This window comes from Symphalangus syndactylus, chromosome 18 (genome assembly GCF_028878055.3).
Source record: "Symphalangus syndactylus isolate Jambi chromosome 18, NHGRI_mSymSyn1-v2.1_pri, whole genome shotgun sequence".
Classification (NCBI taxonomy): domain Eukaryota; kingdom Metazoa; phylum Chordata; class Mammalia; order Primates; family Hylobatidae; genus Symphalangus; species Symphalangus syndactylus.
The window spans coordinates 102,331,185-102,349,844 of NC_072440.2; the positions used below are offsets into that span (position 1 = coordinate 102,331,185).

General features: G+C 43.3%; 1 protein-coding gene across 1 annotated transcript in view; it reads right to left on the minus strand.

Annotated features, from left to right (window-relative positions):
* GRHL1 (grainyhead like transcription factor 1) overlaps nt 1-18,660 on the minus strand; it is a 51,640-nt gene that overhangs the window by 15,133 nt on the left and 17,847 nt on the right. Inside the window, exon 9 of the mRNA XM_055254341.2 lies at nt 626-784. Within this exon, the coding sequence (XP_055110316.1) occupies nt 626-784 (159 nt within the window). The remainder of the gene's footprint in view (nt 1-625; nt 785-18,660) is intronic.

Here is an 18,660-nt window from a genome sequence, read left to right on the forward strand (position 1 = left end):
GCAGGACCCCATCTCCACAAAAAAATGAAAAAATTAGCTAGGTGTGATGGGATGTGCCTGTAGTCCCAGCTACTCAGGAGACTGAGTTCAGGGGATCGCTTGAGCCCAGGAGGTTGAGGCTACAGTGAGCAGTGATTGCACCACTCAATTCCAGCCTGGATGACAGGGTGAGACCTCATCTCTGATAAAGGCTGGGCACGGTGGCTCACACCTGTAATCCTAGCACTCTGGGAGGCCAAGGTGGGCAGATTACCTGAGCTCAGGAGTTGGAGACCAGCCTGGGCAACATGGCGAAACCCCGTCTCTACTAAAAATACAAAAAACTAGCCGGGTATGGTGGTGAGCACCCGTAATCTCAACTACTGGGGAGGCTGAGGCACAAGAATTGCTTGAACCCAGGAGGCAGAGGTTGCAGTGAGCCGAGATTGCACCACTTCACTCCAGCCTGGGTGACAGAGCGAGACTCTGTCTCAAAAATAAATATATAAATAAATAAAAATAATTTTAAAAGTTATTCTATATTAACAGCTATATTCTCATTTTGACATTAAATATTAAAGAGCCCCTGGTTTTATTCCATGAGTGTGTCTCAAACACTTGTTCCAAGCATCCCTGCCGATCTTACCTTGTCACAGAAGACCTTGATCTGGCAGTAGGCCCGGTGCACAGGCTTGTTGCTGCGGTTGTTGTAACTATAGGTATCAATTTGAATGTTAAGAGGCAACCCCTTCACTCCCTTCTGGGAAGAGAAATCTGTGCTTAAGCAGTTCACAGAGATGAAAACCTGCAAAGGGAAGAGAAGGTTCCATAAGCAACAGGCACCAAGTCAAACCTAGCACAGCTCATGAAAATACTAACATCACTGAAATTACTCAAGTCTATTTTAAATGAGAAGCTCAGCTTCTCATTTTTTAAAAAAGGGTTTTTAGAAAGAGGTGATCAGGGGTTTATTTTAAAACTGCTTTTGGTCATAGAAATAGCAGACCTTAAAGAGGAGGAAGAGTCGGCAGCTCTGAACCTCTGTTCATGTTCCCTTCCAGAATCCCTATTTAATATCAGCTAGGACAGAGGAAGAGGCTGGTTAGCTTTCCTGATGTCATTTTCCAAATTACCAATAGCATAGTTCCCTCTGCAGCTGTCCTGTAACTTAGTAAAAACTTCCTGGGAATCCATCTATATTTGCGCTGACACCACCTCTTAGGATAACCTGTAGTACTCTGTGTCCTCATATTCTAGAACTTATGACATCGGTGTTCCTCTAATCCACAATTTTTATAAGATTCCAATAAAGTTCTCTCTCAATCTTTGCCCATCCAGACTAAACAGTCCTCATTGCTTTCCAGTTTGTTCTTATTAATCTTTTGGTTATCAAATCACATTGGGCCCAGTCTTCAAGGAATGATTTGTAATTTACAATTATTTCCATACTCCTTTCTAGGTATGGAAATATCAGTGCAAGGGTCTTTTATTTAAACATAACTGGATTCTTTACATGCCCAGATTAAACCTAAGACAAAAGTGGTAAAGTCTGTTAATAGGCTGAGAACTTAACGATCACTAAACACTCAGGAATGTGTTCCTCATTCAAGAAGTTCCACACAGATGTGGTCAAAACTCCCTAGAATAACCGGGGAAGATGTTATGCTGGTGGCTCTATTTCCATGAGAGAAAAGAAGAATCCAATTCCTTAAGCAACAGTTCTACTATTCAATAATGAAATTACTTCAGAGAAACTGTCTAAACCAGACTTTGAGCTTCTCAACCCACAGTTTCAAAAGTCTGCTTTCCTATCAGTGCCCAAGCCACCACTTCCCACAGGAGCAATTTTTTTTTTTTTTTTTTTTTTTTTTTTGAGACAGTCTGGCTCTGTCGCCCAGGCTGGAGTGTGGTGGTGTGATCTCAGCTCACTGCAACCTCTGCCTTCTGGGCTCAAGCTATGCTCCCACCTCAGCCTCCCAACTAGCTGGGATCACAGGTGTGCACCACCATGCCCAGGTAATTTTTGTATTTTTTTTTTTTTTTTTTAGAGACAGAGTCCCACTATGTTGCCCAGGCTGGTCTCGAACTCCTGAGCTCAAGCGATCCTACCATCTTGGCCTCCCAAAGTGCTGGGATTACAGGCAGGAGCTACCACACCCAGCCCACAAGAACAATATTTAAAGATGACTTCCAAGTGCAGTAGGTTAGCACCGGCTACACTCACTCCAGCCGCTAGCATGTGCTTGAGCGATGCACTAAGCCAGCGAGAACCCATCCAGGGGGATCCCCCACCTTCGAAATGGAAGGCAGAAGATGTCACACCCTTCTCTCCTCTCCTGGGCTCCAAATCAGTTATCTCCCAGTACATTTTCTCAAAAGTTAAAATAAGCTGGGTCACATTATGAATATGACACTGGAAGCTGTACTTAAGAGGAACCTAGTGTACAGCAAATAAACATGTGCCATTTCCCCACTATTTTTTATCATTGTAGATTTTTAAAATGTTTTTGAGCTCCCTTTCAACTAGTTTTAGAATTTATTTCGGATGCATGTGCACCACATAGTGGACATTATTGGAATTACAGTTTTTAAAACTAAGACTGGCCCATTTCAGACCCAACCACGTGCTGACAGGGGAAGATTCCTTCTAGCCCCTGGGTCAACAACCAAGAATGGGTCCACCATGAGCAGCACTGGGTGTCACTGGCTGAACTAGGGCAGATGGGGAGAAATTTAAGTTATAATGGGGCTGGGGGGCAGCTATAATAACTTTTCTTTGAGATGGAGTTTTGCTCTTGTTGCCCAGGCTGGAGTGCAATGGAGCAATCTCGGCTCACTGCAACCCTGCAACCTCCGCCTCCGGGGTTCAAGAGATTCTTCTGCCTCAGCCTCCCAAGTAGCTGGGATTACAGGCACCCACCACTACGCCCGACTAATTTTTGTATTTTTGGTAGAGAAGGGGGTTTCACCATTTTGGCCAGGCTGGTCTCGAACTCCTGACCTCAAGTCATCGGCCCGCCTTGGCTTCCCAAAGTGCTGGGATTACAGGAGTGAGTCACTGTGTCTGGCCCAGCTATAAAAACTTTAAGATGAAAGAGAAGGAAGGGAGGCCAGGCGCGGTGGCTCACGCCTGTAATCCCAGCACTTTGGGAGGCTGAGGCGGGCAGATCACGAGGTAAGGAGATCAAGACCATCCTGACTAACACAGTGAAACCCTGTCTCTACTAAAAATACAAAAAATTAGCCGGGCGTGGTGGCGGGCGCCTGTAGTCCCAGCTACTCAGGAGGCTGAGGCAGGAGAATGGTGTGAACCTGGGAGGCGGAGCTTGCAGTGAGCCGAAATCGTGCCACTGCACTCCAGCCTGGGCAACAGAGCAAGACTCTGTCTCAAAAAAAAAAAAAAAAAAAAAAGAAGTAAAAAAAGAAAGAGAAGGAAGGGAGGGAGAAGAGGAAAGTCAGGATCATGGTGACAAAGACAGCTCTCTAGAAGGCATGCTGAGGTCGGGGTTTTACCCTCACTCTAGGCTACACACTGTTTCTCAGCAGGAAAAGACCAACACGTCCTAAAAAGATGAAGGACTTGTCCAAGTTAACAGATTTAAAAGTCATCTCTTATCTTGTCCCTTCACAAACCCTCCACCCACGCTAGTCTCCTCGCTATCCCTGAACACAATCTGCACATCCATTCCCACCTCACCTCAGTCCGCTTCCTGCTCATGGCTTCCCAGGCAGACCTGCCTCCACAGCTCCCCATCTGTCTCCATCTGTAAGGCCGGCCCAAGTCCCACCCCACACATGGTCACAAGCACACAGATGGCAGCACGGGGCTGGCCACACAGCAGAGGAACCACACACTGCGCGCCTGGCATCAGGACCTGTGCTGGGCATGTCAGGCACTGTCTCACCAAATCACCACACAGGGAAAGGGACCATGGTCCTTCTTGCACAGACGAAGCCCACGATGGTGTTTAAAGTTGTCCCAAGGTAGAAAGCGATGCATTGGAGTTCATCGGAGGGCTTTCCCCTTCACACCCCAATACATCTCCCAAACCAACATCTTCCCCGATTAGCTGGCTTTGATCTCCTACCTGGGATGGTTTGCCTTTTGATATGTGCATGGTTTATCTCCCTGACTAGACTGTAAATATTTAGCAGGCCGGGTCCATAATTCTACACTGTGTCCCTTCTAACACCGAGCACAGTACCTTATCCTGCCTGCTATGATTTTTCTTTCCACTTAAAACTTATTTCCAGTAAATAAGCAAATAGCTTTAATTTAAAGAATACCTAGATCTAGATATATAAGCAAAAGTGGCACATATAAATTTCAACAGCATTACAGAAAATATGTGCTTTGACTTTACATTTTTTCTTTCTTTCTTTTTTTTTTTTTTTTTGAGATGGAGTTTCGCTCTTGTTTCCCAGGCTGGAGTGCAATGGAGCTATCTTGGCTCACTGCAACCTCTGCCTCCTGGGTTCAAGCGATTCTCCTGCCCCAGCCTCCTGAGTAGCCGGGATTATAGGCTTCCACCACTACACCTGGCTAATTTTGTATTTTTAATAGAGACAGGGTTTCACTATATTGGCCAGGCTGGTCTCGAACTCCTGACCTCATGATCCACCCACCTCGGCCTCCCAAAGTGCTCAGATTACAAGTGTGAGTCACCGCTCCCGGCCACAATTTTTTTTTTTTTTTAAACACTTCAAGTACAATCCCCAAATCCACAAATCAGAGGTAAGGAGAGTCTGTGGAATGCATTCAGGTTTAAAAAAAAAGTCCATGCAAACAACTAAGCAAAGTAACCAAACCACCATATATTTTTCAATTTATAACCAAATGGAAAATCTGATTTTTTTCTGTCATTCTAGGCCACATGGCTCAATTCCTAGTTCGAAAACAGCTGCCTGGGAAAGTTCGACTTTACCCTCACGATTCCAGGAAGTGATATTCCCTTTATAAGAAGATTTCACAGTAATCCAACCCAAAACCTAACCTCCCCTGGTTTCCCAGTTTCAAGTTTCTATTCAAAAAAGAAATGAGCAGGGGCCAAATCCCAGGATCGGGGCAAACACGGAGCTTCGGCACAGCTTTGCCCATGCTACTGTGCATTCGTGATGGTTTGTGGTCTCCTACTGATACACATTTCTCTCTTATTTTAAAAAATCAATTCTTTCCAAACTTGGCAGTTTTCTAAATGTATTAAGGAAAGTTTACAATGGTCCTAATTCAGCATTAAAAAAAAATGCTACCTTGCCTAGATAAATACACAAACATCCCAGGAGAAAGTGACAAAGCTGTGAAATGTAAGCACTGCAGGTCAGGAACATAAGAGACGGAGCAGTGGGCCGAAGATGCCGAAGAGAAGATGGGGCCGGTGCTCACGATGCCCCTGCTCTTAGGAAAGGATCCAAGGTAAGAACACAGACGATCAAGGGGACATGCTGGCATAGAGGGGACATGCGTGCTGGGTTTAACCCTCAACCAAAGTCTACAAGGGGAGCCACGTGCCCAACAGAAGCAGCTTAGGTCTGAACATCAAAGCATCTGAGCTGGCCCCTAACTAGCGCTGCCACCCAGTGCAAGGGTCCTTGCCTGTGAAAGGGTAGGGTGAGTTCGTGGATCTCTAGATGACCACCTCTGGACTTCTGTGATTATATACTTATAGTGACAAAGGATGAATCCTATATCCATACTGTTTTTACTGGTGAGAATAATTTTGTGTAAGACATTTACCTATCACCTTTTTATAAGTCGTATTAGTTTAAAAATACCATGTAAGTTGCCAGTTAAAGTCATCACAATAACTACTTAGGTAAAACTTAAGAATCTCATACGGCAATGGCTCTCAAAGTGTGATGCCAGGAGCATCAGCATGAGGGAACTTGTTGGAAATGAAGATCCTGGTGCCCACCCCAGACTCACTGAATCCGAAAACTCAGGGAGAGTGGAGGGGGAGGTTAACAAGCTCTCCAGCTAATTCTATGCACACTAAAGTTTCAGAATCCTGTCTGTACAACAGTGCCTCACAACTCTGACTGAATTAGAATCGCCTGGCAGGACTTTAAAACATACGGATGTCGGATATCCTGGCCACACCCCAGAGATTCTGATTTCATTGTCCTGGAGTGGGTTCTAGATGCTGGGACTGTTTTTTTGGTGCTCCCTACCATATTCGAGTAATTCGAGTGATTGGCCAAGATAGAAACCACTGCGGTAATGTGATTAGTCTTCTAGCTGCTTATACACTGTGATCCACAAAAGGTCTACCTTGGCTCCAAAACTCTGAGATTATTAAAGCAAGTTCCAATACATGGTTTCCTTTCCTTAAAGAGTTAAGATATTTTTATATGTATTTATATGTATGCCAGCAGGTTTTTAACATTAAACAAAATTTTTACAAAGGCACAGCCCTATCAAATAAGAATATTCATGTAATCAACAGAAAGATCTAGATTAAAGCCATTTTGTTCAACCCTACTATTCAATAAGGTCATGCAAATCCTCAAATACTCAAGAATTCTGAAGATATTAACCAGAAAAAAACAATTACACACGCATTAAACTCTCCCGCTTATTTTTATTACTCATGTTATGTTTGATTTCATAGGGATTTGCATTTGTGGATGAACTTGTGTGTTCAGCTGAAGGCTACAGTTGTAACTCTGAACCACGGGACAAAGCATGATGTGATGTCTTCCTCACTAAATGGCAACCTCCTTGAGATGACCCTGTCTTAATCATCTCTATGTCTCACACCTGGCTCATAACATATGCTTAACACATGCTTTTAATAAAAGGAGGAAAATGCATACTGGGTAGTAAATAAGTATAGCTAAGAATAAGTACAATGTAGATATATAAAATATCTTTTCATACCCTTATCTAAATCAGAAGCGACTTTTTCTGTAAAGGGCCCGACATTATTTTCACATTCGTAGGTCATATGCAACTACTCAACTCTGCAATAATAGTGTAAAAGCAGCCACAGATATCGTGTGGTGGTGTTTCGATAAAACTTGATTTATATAAGCAGGCAGCTAGCTGGCCCGCACCTCAGAGCTGTCATCTGCTGACCACTGATCTAAACCATCCTCTAAGTTGCTTGGACATTAATTTATCCTTACATCATCACGACGGAGTAAATAGGGAGGAGGTGTATTTCTCTGTTTGTAATTGAGTATTTCCACTTTCTGCATAAGCGACTTCCTGGCAAGACATCCAGTGTGTGCTGTGCCCATGCGTCACTCGCCTGTGGAAACACACTGTCCCCATCAGTGCAGCCCACACTCATGGAGGGGACCAGGTAAGTTCTGAGGGAGAAGTGCAGCTTCCGGGGAGCTTTATGGTCAGGAGGGCAGCCTTCTTTAGTCTACAACTAAACAGTTTTGTTTAATGTTAAAAACCTGCTGGCATACACATATGGCGAGTGTAGAAACACAAGCCAGAGCTCTCCCTTGGGTCCACTGGGAGCAACAAGATGGGCACACTTTGTTCCTCAGTTTTAACACTTCACATGGATTCTACCTAACGGGCAGCCCTGAGTGAGCAAGACCACAGGGCTATTCACCCAAATCCAGGTAAAACCAGGCTCGGACCATTCTTATCCTGCAGACAAATCATCAGTGTGATTACAGAAAGCACTCCACTATCTTTACAGAGGATGGGAAAGAGGTAAAAAGTAAGATGAATGAGGACACATCCAACTCCTCCTCTATAAAACATACGGGAGTGCACGCATGCTTAAAAAGCCCCATTTCAGAATCGGAGTAGGCTGAATGATTTACAACCTTCCTTCTCTAGAAAGATGTGAAGATCTCTGACATAAAACTTTAAGAACTCAAAAGATGATCTTTTCTGTTTTCATACTTCCTTCCCACTTATTTTGAGAGAAAACATTTGTATTCAGATAATTAGAACATTAATCTCAAAAGATGAGCAACTAATATTCCCACCCAAATTATCGGAAGAGAAAAAAACTAACCACAAACATAAAAACTGCTGAACAGGCCAAGGTGCTCTACAAGATTCCTTTTTAAATGTCTAGCCCATTTTTCTAAGGATAGTTCCTCATTCCTGACCAAGAATTTATGCACTTAGAATGTTTCAAAATATTTAATTTTTTTTTTTTGGTTTCCAAACCTCAGTTTGAAAATGAGAGGAAAACAAAATAAAATTATTTACATGATCAAAGGATTAACTGATACAGACTTTTATTCTAAATGCTCACAAGCACAGAAACCAACAAGAAATTGGATCTTGAACGAATTTATAATGATTCTTCCAGGAAGCACTGCGGCAGCCACATAAACACTGTTCACACTTGGTTGCTTCTGCCAAGTTAGTCCTCAAAGAGAAAACAAGGAGGAAAAAGACAAAAACAAACAAACAAACAAAAAAACCCAGTGTGCTCAGAGATCACCATCAGAGGTTCATTTCACAGCAGGTATAGGGAAAGTAACTGAGAATCAATTTCATAAAACCCCCAACTCACCCACTCCTTTCGAGCTTTTATCGACACCACAAACCAAGACACAATTCCAGTAAAGCTTGCTAACTGTCTAGTCTAACGAGAGTAGTCAGGAACATGAACTTTTAACAAGTGAATTTAATTTGTGGAGAGAAATTATAGAAATATTTTTAAATCTCCTAATTCACAGAAAAGAATGCATGAACAAAGCACTTGGAGTTCATCAGTTAAAAGTTAAAAAACATTAAGTGGTGAAGTTAGGAGCTAAGAGATGAAAATGTTTAATACATATCAGGCTATTTTTCATGAACTAGCAAAAAGGCTGTTACTCTTTAAAAATTACCACAATGACAGTAATACTCATTCTGTATTATCATTCACTACAAGAAAATAATCCAACATCCAAATATTAATCTTAATTTTTTTTCCACTGAGAAATTTAGGTAGAATTTTACATGGTTTTGTAGCATTGCTGCTATAATGCTGAAAATAATTTCCATAAGACTTTCATAATATAGTTTGCTCAAATGAATAGAATAAAACAATTTCAAAATTTGAGCACTGGCCAGGCAGTGGCTCACGCCTGTGGGTGGGAGGATTGCTTGAGTCCAGGAGTTTGAGACCACCCTGGGCAACATAGCGAGACCCTGTCTCTAAAAAATAAAATAAATTAGCTGGGCGTGGTGGTGTGCACCTGTAGTCCCAGCTACTTGGGAGGCTGAGGCGGGAGTATGGCTTGAGTCTAGGAGGTAGAGGCTGCAATGAGCTGTGTCATGCCTTTGCACTCCAGCCTGGGCAACAGAATGAGACCCTGTCTTTAGAGTTAAAAAAAAAAAATATGAAGCAACTTTATGACAGTTTGGATAAGGTTTTTTTTTTTTGAGAGAGAGAGAGTCTCGCCCAGGCTGGAATGCAGTGGCGCGATCTCGGCTCACTGCAACCTCCACTTCCCGGGTTCAAGCGATTCTCGTGCCTCAGCCTCCCAAGTAGCTAGGATTACAGGCATGCACCACTGCCTAATTTTTGGCTAATTTTTGAATTTTTTTTTTTGAGAGGGAGTTTCGCACTTGTTGCCTAGGCTGGAGTGCAATGGCGCAATCTCAGCTCAAGGCAACCTCCGCCTCCCGGGTTGAAGTGATTCTCCTGCCTCAGCCTCCCATGTAGCTGGGATTACAGGTGCCTGTCACCATACCTGGCTAATCTTTGTATTTTTAGTAGAGATGGGGCTTCACCATGTTGGCCAGGCTGGTCTCAAACTCCTGACCTCAGGTGATCCACCTGCCTCGGCCTCCCAAAGTGCTGGGATTACAGGCATGAGCCACCATGCCTGGCTGGTTTCCTTTTTAAAGACCTGATTTTCAAACTAAAATAGAGTAAGTTCATAAGACCAAGTGAAATGTCACAGGTGCTCATTGAGGCAGCATCATCTCAGTGCTTGGGAAAATGAAAGAGCCTAGCTAGGAAAAACCACTAATAGCCTTCAATGGTTCTCTGCAGTTTGAAGGCAGGAATCCAAATTCTCAAGGCCTTCCAAAATCCAGCTCCAAATGCCCATTCTCGTTCACATCTCCTTTACAGGCACTTCCAAACTTTGGGGATCTTCATTTTCTCTGCCCCTGAATTTTAAAATACCCTTTCCCCCATTGTCTACTGACATACATTTCCCTTATGGATAAAGACCTAGCACCAACGGATACACCCTTTCTCATCACCATCCCCTCATCTGCCCAAAGGGAATCCCTCACGCTCTCAGCTGTGTCCACCTCACTCTATGTACAGCTCCATTTTACCACTTACCAAGTTGGACTAAGTAGCTTTTTCCTTCCCTCACACTCCCTGTGAGGACAGATGATATGGTTTGGCTGTGTCCCCACCCAAATCTCATCTTGAACTGTAGCTCCCATAACTGCCACGTGTTGAGGGAGGGACCCTGTGGGAGATAACTGAATCATGGGGGCGATTTCCCACATACTGTTCTCGTGGTAGTGGATAAGTCCCATGAGATCTGACGGTTTTATAAGGGGAAACCCCTTTTGCTTGGCTCTCATTCTCTCTTGCCTGCCGCCATGTAGGATGTGGCTTTCACCTTCTGCCTTCCGCCATGATTGTGAGGCCTCCCCAGCTACATGGAACTGTAAGTCCATTAAATCTCTTTTTATTTATAAATTACCCAGTCTCGGGTATGTCTTTATCAGCAGCATGAAAATGGACTAATACACCAGACTATGAGATTCTTTAGGGAAATGGCCACTTCTCTATACTCTCATCGCCTCAGTCAAGGTCATCACCTGAATCAAGGACAGGGAGGACGGAGCGAGAACCTTAACATTCACCTCTGTTTAACTCCTGTCCCTGTAACACTGCAGTTAGTAAGTTCCCTAGGTCCCTCGAAGGCAGGGATGTTGTTCATTTTAAAAATTTCTTCCAGCTGGACGTGGTGGCTCATGCCTGTTAATCCCAGCACTTTGGGAGGCTGAGGCGGGCAGATCACTTGAGGCCAGGAATTTGAGACCAGCCTGGCCAACATGGTGAAACCCCGTCTCTAACAAAAATATAAAAAGTTAGCTGAGTGAGGTGGCGCATGCCTGTAATCCCAGCTACTTGGGAGGCTGAGGCACGAGAATTGCTTGATCCCCGGAGGTGGAGGTTGCAGTGAGCTGAGATCATGCCACTGCACTCCAGCCTGAGTGACAGAGCAAGACTTCGTCTGAAAAAAAAAAATTTTCTTCCAGTGTTTATTGTTATCTATTAGTACTGAATTAAATACTAGTAATAAGAGAAAGAAAAACGATGGGCACACAAAATCTATATACGGTCTCCAAATCTTATTTCAACAAGTTTCAAATCCTCATAAAACTTTAAATACACAACAGTGCCCCCACCAAATAAACACAAACAATAAAAAGAGCTAATATAAAGTTACAGAAATTAAACATTTTCTTCCAACCTCTAGTAGAGGACCCCCTAAACAATAAAATGGCTACAAATCATGCAATTAAATGAAAAAGAGACAGATTGCTTAATATTAGGCAATTGCCAAATATTAGTGTCACTTCAGAATCTTAATCATGTATTCCTAAACATTTTCAGTAGCTTACCACAGTCTATGTGAAAAAGACAACATTCTTTAGCATTCAAGCTATTTATGTGACTCCAATCCACTTTTCCAGCCATACTTTGTACCACCTGTAACAGTATTTCCCAAATGTGAACACTATACATATCCTCTTTAAAAGGCAAAAGTTGTTTCACCCCTAAAAATAAACCCAGATCTGAGTCTGAGAAATGCCACTCTATTCAAACAACTGCAAACTGTCTGATCACCCAGCACCCCAAGACCTCATGTGGCCTTTATCTGGCTTCAACCCCAAACCTAAGCGCACACCCTGGCACTGACGTCTCCTGGCAGCATTTGGCTGTGGTGGCATGCAGGATATGCTTCTGACTAAGAAGTCTCATCACTGACTTGAAAACACATTACACAGCCTCAAAGAACCTCCAACCCCAAGACCCTTGGGGTCACAACATTACACAGCCTCAAAGAACCTCCAACCCCAAGACCCTTGGTCCACAGACCCCACGGATTGGAGACAAGCTCCTTGCGAGGGCACCCCAGGGCCTTCCTCTGCAGTCCCCACGGCTCCTGGCTCAGAAGACATCAAAGGTCACAGCTCATTCTGGGCTCTGCATGCCGGCCTGGTTTCCACTACCCTTTAGGAACCCCCACCACCACCCCCCACCGAGGGTCACCTGAGAAGCGTGACGAATCTTCCTATTCCAAGTGAGGTTCCCTTCCTTCGTGTCACCTGCATCCCTACGCTTACTAGAGTGGAATCCTCCCACTGAGTTCTGAGTTTTGGATCATGGATTACTCATCTTTCCATTCCAAGAGCATCTTGGCAGTGCCTGGCCAATTAAAAATACGTTTCCTGGACGAATGACCCACTTTCCTAAACTCCAGCCAAATAAAACTGCATGCTGCTGTGGTATTTGGGCTACATTTATACCATTCTTTGACCCTCAAAAACACCTATGAAATTGGTACTATTTTGGACCCATTTTATAGATGAGGAAACCAAGGCTTAGAGGTTAGGTAACTTGTTGTCCAAATCCACAAGTTATTTGTGTTTATTATTTTTTGTTTTTTTTGTTTTTTGAGATGGAGTTTTTGTTCTTGTTGCCCAGGCTGGAGTGCAATGATGCAATCTAGGCTCACTGTAACCTCCAACTCCCGGGTTCAAGTGACTTTCCTGCCTCAGTCTCCCAAGTAGCTGAGATTACAGGCACGCATCACCACACTCAGCTAATTTTTTTTTGTTTGTTTGTATTTACTGAAGATGGAGTTTCACCACGTTGGTCAGGCTGGTCTCGAACTCCTGACCTCAGGTGATCCGCCCGTCTCAGCCTCCCAAAGTGCTGGGATTACAGGCAAGAGCCACTGTGCCTGGACTGTGTTTATATCTTTCTTTCAAGCTGACTTGAACTCCTAGGTTATCTGGGTAGAATCCAAAATGCCAAGCAGTTTTCTACACATACTGAACAGTAAATATTTGCTGAATACTTAAATTGACTATTTATATTCCTTGAATTATTTCAGAAAAGATTATAGTATTTAGAGACTGCCTGAGATACACTGAGATATACAAGATAAGTGCCAGGGTAGAGATAAACCCACCTCACAGGCTATGACCTGGTTTCCTATTGTGTGTATTCACTTTTAGTTTTCAATTGCTATCTCCAGTGACTATCTTTCTGTTACAGAAGCTGCAGGTACCTAACAATTTTTATTTGATAAATACAGGTTTATCCCTTCATGGTGCATTTACACATGTGGTAATGTCCATGACTTCAGACTCCTCTGTGACTTAGGGCTGCAGAAGACAAGTCTGCAGCTCTTGCTTCTGCACTACACAGGCCTTAGAAGGTGAAAGCACCTCCTCAGACTAAGCTGTTCCAGCTGCCCCTTTTCCACTTACATTCACAACAGCGACTCTATGAGGGGAAAGATAAGGAAAAAGAAATAAGACCCAATCAAACATCTTTTGCAAAAATATTCTGCAGCTCCAGCAAAGACTTTGGGGATTCCCTCAGCTGAAAGTCCATTTCCCTGGAAATCTTAAAAGCATGTTTTTACCCTCACTTACAATATGGACCAGAATACAGAGTGTAATCTCCTCTAAGGTCAGGCTTTATGCTTCAGTCATTTTCTTATTCCTTTGCAGTGCTTGCATAGAGAAGTGCAACGAACAATTCGCTCAATGAATGGATGTATAGTTCGGGAAGCTGACTCCCTGCAACATGATTTCCTAAGCCAGTTCTTCCACAGGGTAGCAACAGAGTGATCACCTTGCATAGAATTTCCTGGATGTTAGAAAACAGTCAAATTGGTCAATAATGAGAGAGAGAGAGAAAAAAAAAAATACTTTGAGGAAGTGTTTTGCTTTTGTGAATCAGAGGATGATCCACAGCAGGTTTCTGGGAGCACTAGCCCGTAGAGCTGAGAGTGCCTGCTGGCCCACGTCAGTATCGCGTGCTGTCATGTGTGTATTATCACGCCCAACTAAAAAGCTTCAAGTGAGTTCTAACTGCCTGGTAAATATATCAAGAAAATATCTGTTAGAAGGAAGAAAAAAGTAATGTAGGTTGATTTAACTGTGGAAGATGCTTCAGAAAGTTGGTCACAGAAAAAAGTTTTACATTCCCAAAATGCACTTATCCTCACTGCCTACCCTAAAAACATTCACCTTTCAGAGAATATCACACAGCACGCAGTCTCTGGCTTTCAATATCTTTGAACTCAAGAGACAGTGTCAAGCTGCAACTGAGCCTCAGGCTTTGAAGATACAGATGGCAAAAGACACACAGTTAAACAGGTGACAAAGCCAAGGCCAGGACCCAAGTCTCCTGACTCCAACCTCAAGGCTCTTTTCTCAAAACCACACTGCGACAGTGACAGATAGACAGCCAGAGAAGCACCCTGTGGAAAAATTGTTTGGTGAAGCAGACAAACTTAGAGAAAAGGGCGAACCCCAAACGGTTCTGAGCAGGTTGTTTTTTGGTCATGAGGCATGAAATTAAAGGTCTCTACATTTCGAACCAAATAGCTAGGCTGTTCCAAACTTCCTATTTGACTTCACATAAGTCATGAGTCTAGCCGGTGACGTGGTTCCAAGAGACAGCAGCAGCGGTTGTGGACACAGGCCCAGTTGCCTCTGAGAGTCTTTATCATTTTAACCCATCTCTGTATTTATTTAAATTCAACTTAGTCAAATGCCAACATAGTATCATTTCAGAAAGTAACCTATCTACTAAACTGAATGTAGAAACCCTAGGGAAATTTCTAATTTAATTCTCTAAATCAGTCAAAAAGATTGCTCTAAGACAATTCATAGAAATCTAACAACCAAAATTAAAATGTGAGGCCCATAATGTAGTTTATTCTAACTCCGAATCCAACAGCACTAAAGAGAATGAAATCCCCATTTTCTAAGACATTTATATACAGTTATAGAATTCAACTGAAGCCAGTAGAGTGGGAAATAGTTTAAACCAACAAATCAAAGTCGAATTAGCCAGGAACATTTTACTAAGTATGATGTGGCAGACAATCATCATAGCATTCCTTCCCCAACCCAAAATAAACAAACAACACTGATGACCTTCCTTCTGTCTGGGCCTCGTGGTCCCCTGCTAGTCCTCCATGTGTGCGGGCTCCATTAATTCATGAGGCCCAAGAAGGTACTGGGAACTGAGTCACAGACTCGGAAGCAGAACCCAGTCCCACCGAGAGAACCCCAGCACGCCTGCTCTGATGGTGGGAGGAGACCAGCCTCTCCCAGGGCAGAATGCTACCCCCAAGAAATAAAAGACTTCCAGCAGCAGCCAGCATTTGTGTTATTTCTCAGACTATCCAATCACCATCAAGGGAAAAGAAAAAGAGTTGGCAGGAGGCGGGCAGGGAGGACAGGGTTGTGGGAATAGAGAGGCACTAACTTGAAATCTTCCCACATCTATGTGGGGCGTTTCCCTGAAGAAAAACAAGGACAAGTCAGCAGCCTGGCTGTTGCCTCAGCACCGCCTTCCCACACCGCCCACATGTGGGCTTGGTTTCTGTGGAGTGCAGGGAGCCAGGGAAAAAGTCACAGAGATAAAAAGAGAGACAGAAAAAAAACCACTCTGGAGGTACCTGCACACTCTTCTCCCCTGTGTCACGGTCCTGTAAACAGGAGCTGGTGAACCTAAGGACACTTGGCATATACAGTGATTTGGCACCTGTTGTCTCAAATAAGTACAATGTTTGCTCTGAAATATGTAGAACTGGATGCAGGTGTGACACAAGGCACACAGGCCACATTCCATCCTCACCAGGCACGGAACAGGGCAGGCAAGCCCATGGGCCAGAAAGGAAGATCTGGTGGGCAGGCTGCCTTCCAATCAGAAGTTCTCTTTCATTTACAAGGAAAAGCTAAAAGCAAAATCCCTAAGTGAATGTAGGGAGTGCCCTGTATTTACTAAAGGACTGAGGGTCTTGTGTGCAGAAGAGCTCCACATAAAAGAAATCTGAACTCCAAGGCCCCATGCTGCCTTGAAATTGCTATGCTGGGCAAGTTCAGTTACTACTAATAATGTCAGGTCACAGTCAAGCTCTCTGCTTTAGTTTCCAAGTAGCAAAAGTGGTCGAAAAGACAGAAAGAAAGCTACCACCGATAGAATTTCCAGGAAGGACCTAGGAGAAAGAGGGTTAAGGTGACAAGCTGTCAAAAAAGTTCTATACAGGAATCCATTGTTTCTTGACAGTGGCAGGGTGGAGAAAGGGGAAAAATTTGACCAAAAAGAAAAAGAAAAAGGAATTCAAGTGACAGCCCAGATACAGGCTACATAGACATGGGTGCTTGAAACCCGTTTCACAAGATGCAAGTTTCACTACCAAACTAAAGCTTTCTTCAGCTGCCAAGTCCCTCCCTGGTCCAGAGACAGCTTCCGCTTGGCCGTTACCCTCCGGCCTGCGTGATGACAAACGTACGCTTCTGTTACCTGTGGACTCCAAGTTCTACCGTGGTTCGATGTACTTATTTTACATCTGCATGGAACGTGTTTTCAAGACAAAGTCCAACAGACTTAGCTTTAAAAAAATTAGAAGTTTCTGGGAAAAATCATCCTCACAATCAACCCCAGAACAGCAGCTTTGTCAAAGCAAAATGTCCAGTTGCTAAATACTTCATTCTGTATCAGCTAATTAAAGGCATTCTCTACAAATTTCCAATCAAGGAGCTTTTCTTGTTATTTCCAATACTGGTCAAGCTACAACTCTAAAATTCCCTATAAAGGAATGTGACTATCGCGATTCTGGTACAAGAGCATTTCATTTTTTATTTTAATAGATATTTATTGTTAAACTGCATAAGAGAAAACCCCTGGGATCAAACGAATCTCAATTCAGACGCCTCCACGGCTATACCTTGAGTTTTCCTTGGGGTCTAGGGATAGAAATGCATGAATAATCCAGCTCAGTCTAGTTAGCTTCGTGATCTGCCTAGACACTAAAAGCCTCTTCTCCTTCATTTTAAAAGTAACAGTGCTTCCTGACTTCTTTTTCTATTTAGGCCAGGGAGTATGCCCTTTAGTTTTAAATCTCCTGTCTTCATTTAATTGCAATTGCAAGTAGGATGTTTGACTCACTTCTCTCCCCCCTCCTTCCTCCCATCACACTGGAAATTCAAAGTTGTGAAACAAACCAAACCTGTCCCTGCCTAATGGAACCAAACGTGGCAACACCTTATTTTAATGGCACACTTGATGGGTGCTTCACTAGAATGGAATTCTTATAAATGCAAGCAATATGTTCAGTTCAAACAAACTAAAAATTACTCCCACAATGAATTCCAAATATTATGCTTAGACAAAACAACAAACTTATTAAACTCATAAACCTGCATCCCACAAGCAGAAAGACTTACGTTCAGGTTACCAGGATGGTTACACCCCTCTTTTACAGAATGGACTCTACAAGCCTCAATAATCCCTCACCAAGAACTCCATCAGCTTTCGCTGAGACAAGGAGACAAAACAGAGAGATACCGATTTCCCATCCAAACACAGGCTCCCTCATGGAAAAGCTTCTTGGTACTTAGCTGGGCTCCAAATTCTACTTTAATCCTCTTTCCTTTGTAACATGAGCCTTTCCATGACATAAACCATCTGGCTCTGAAGGACAACCCTTCCAAAGGCCTCGGAGTTCCTTCTTATAGTTGATAGATTATAATTAAAAGCACAGCGTCCTCTGATCTGACAGGGTTTTCTTCCCCCACGGAACAAGGCACTCTGATTTTGTCCTGTCTCTGACTGCCCCTTCCCCTTCTCCACAGGCTGAGACACCACACTGAAGGGAAAAAATGGACGGGGACTGAACTGGGAAGAGACAAAAGTATGTTGAAATTGGCTCTGGCACACCCAGAGATAAGATCACGCCATCAAGAAAAAGACGCAGTTCCATCTGTCTGCGAGCAACCTGCTCACAAACTGGGACAAAGAGCTTCCTTCCGAAGGTTTGATAAAGACTTTCCAAAGCAACCAAGTTCCAAAAACAGCTCTTTAGGAGAAATGCCCAAATCTCCAGGGTGTTTTAGCATGGAACGCACAACACAGTAAAACCAAGTCAGACTCTACATCTATCTACTTCTCTGACGCCACTTATTCCAGCGGGAGCTTGGCGCGTGTCTGGCAGAAAGTTCTTGCTGTTACTATTTTTAAAATTAAATGTGTGAATGAAAGCTACAACATAATTCACCTTACAGTGTAAGGATTTAGATGTTACCACTGGAAAAACCTCTTATTTTATATTCCCAGGATTCATTACATCCTTTAAAAGTGTGCTTACTATTCATGAAGGTCATACCTATGCACAGATGATCAGAGAAATCCTGCAATTTCCTTTGACCGCAGCTGTTTTCCCATCTGCCATACTGGGTAGCTGACTCTATCAAAGGTGTCCCTACACCACCCCTAGACATCCCCTCCTTTAGTGCCTGCTGGCTCACAGGCCTCCCTCAGAGCTGGCTGGCCCAGTTTTCACTGGATTCCAGTACAGCAGCTTTTTAGTTTGTAATTTCTCCTCTGTGCTTAAATGTTACTCATCCAACTCAAACGTTATAATATAATCCAACATAAATTATTTCTTACTAGCAAAGGTGCTCTTATTTATATTAGTGAGTCC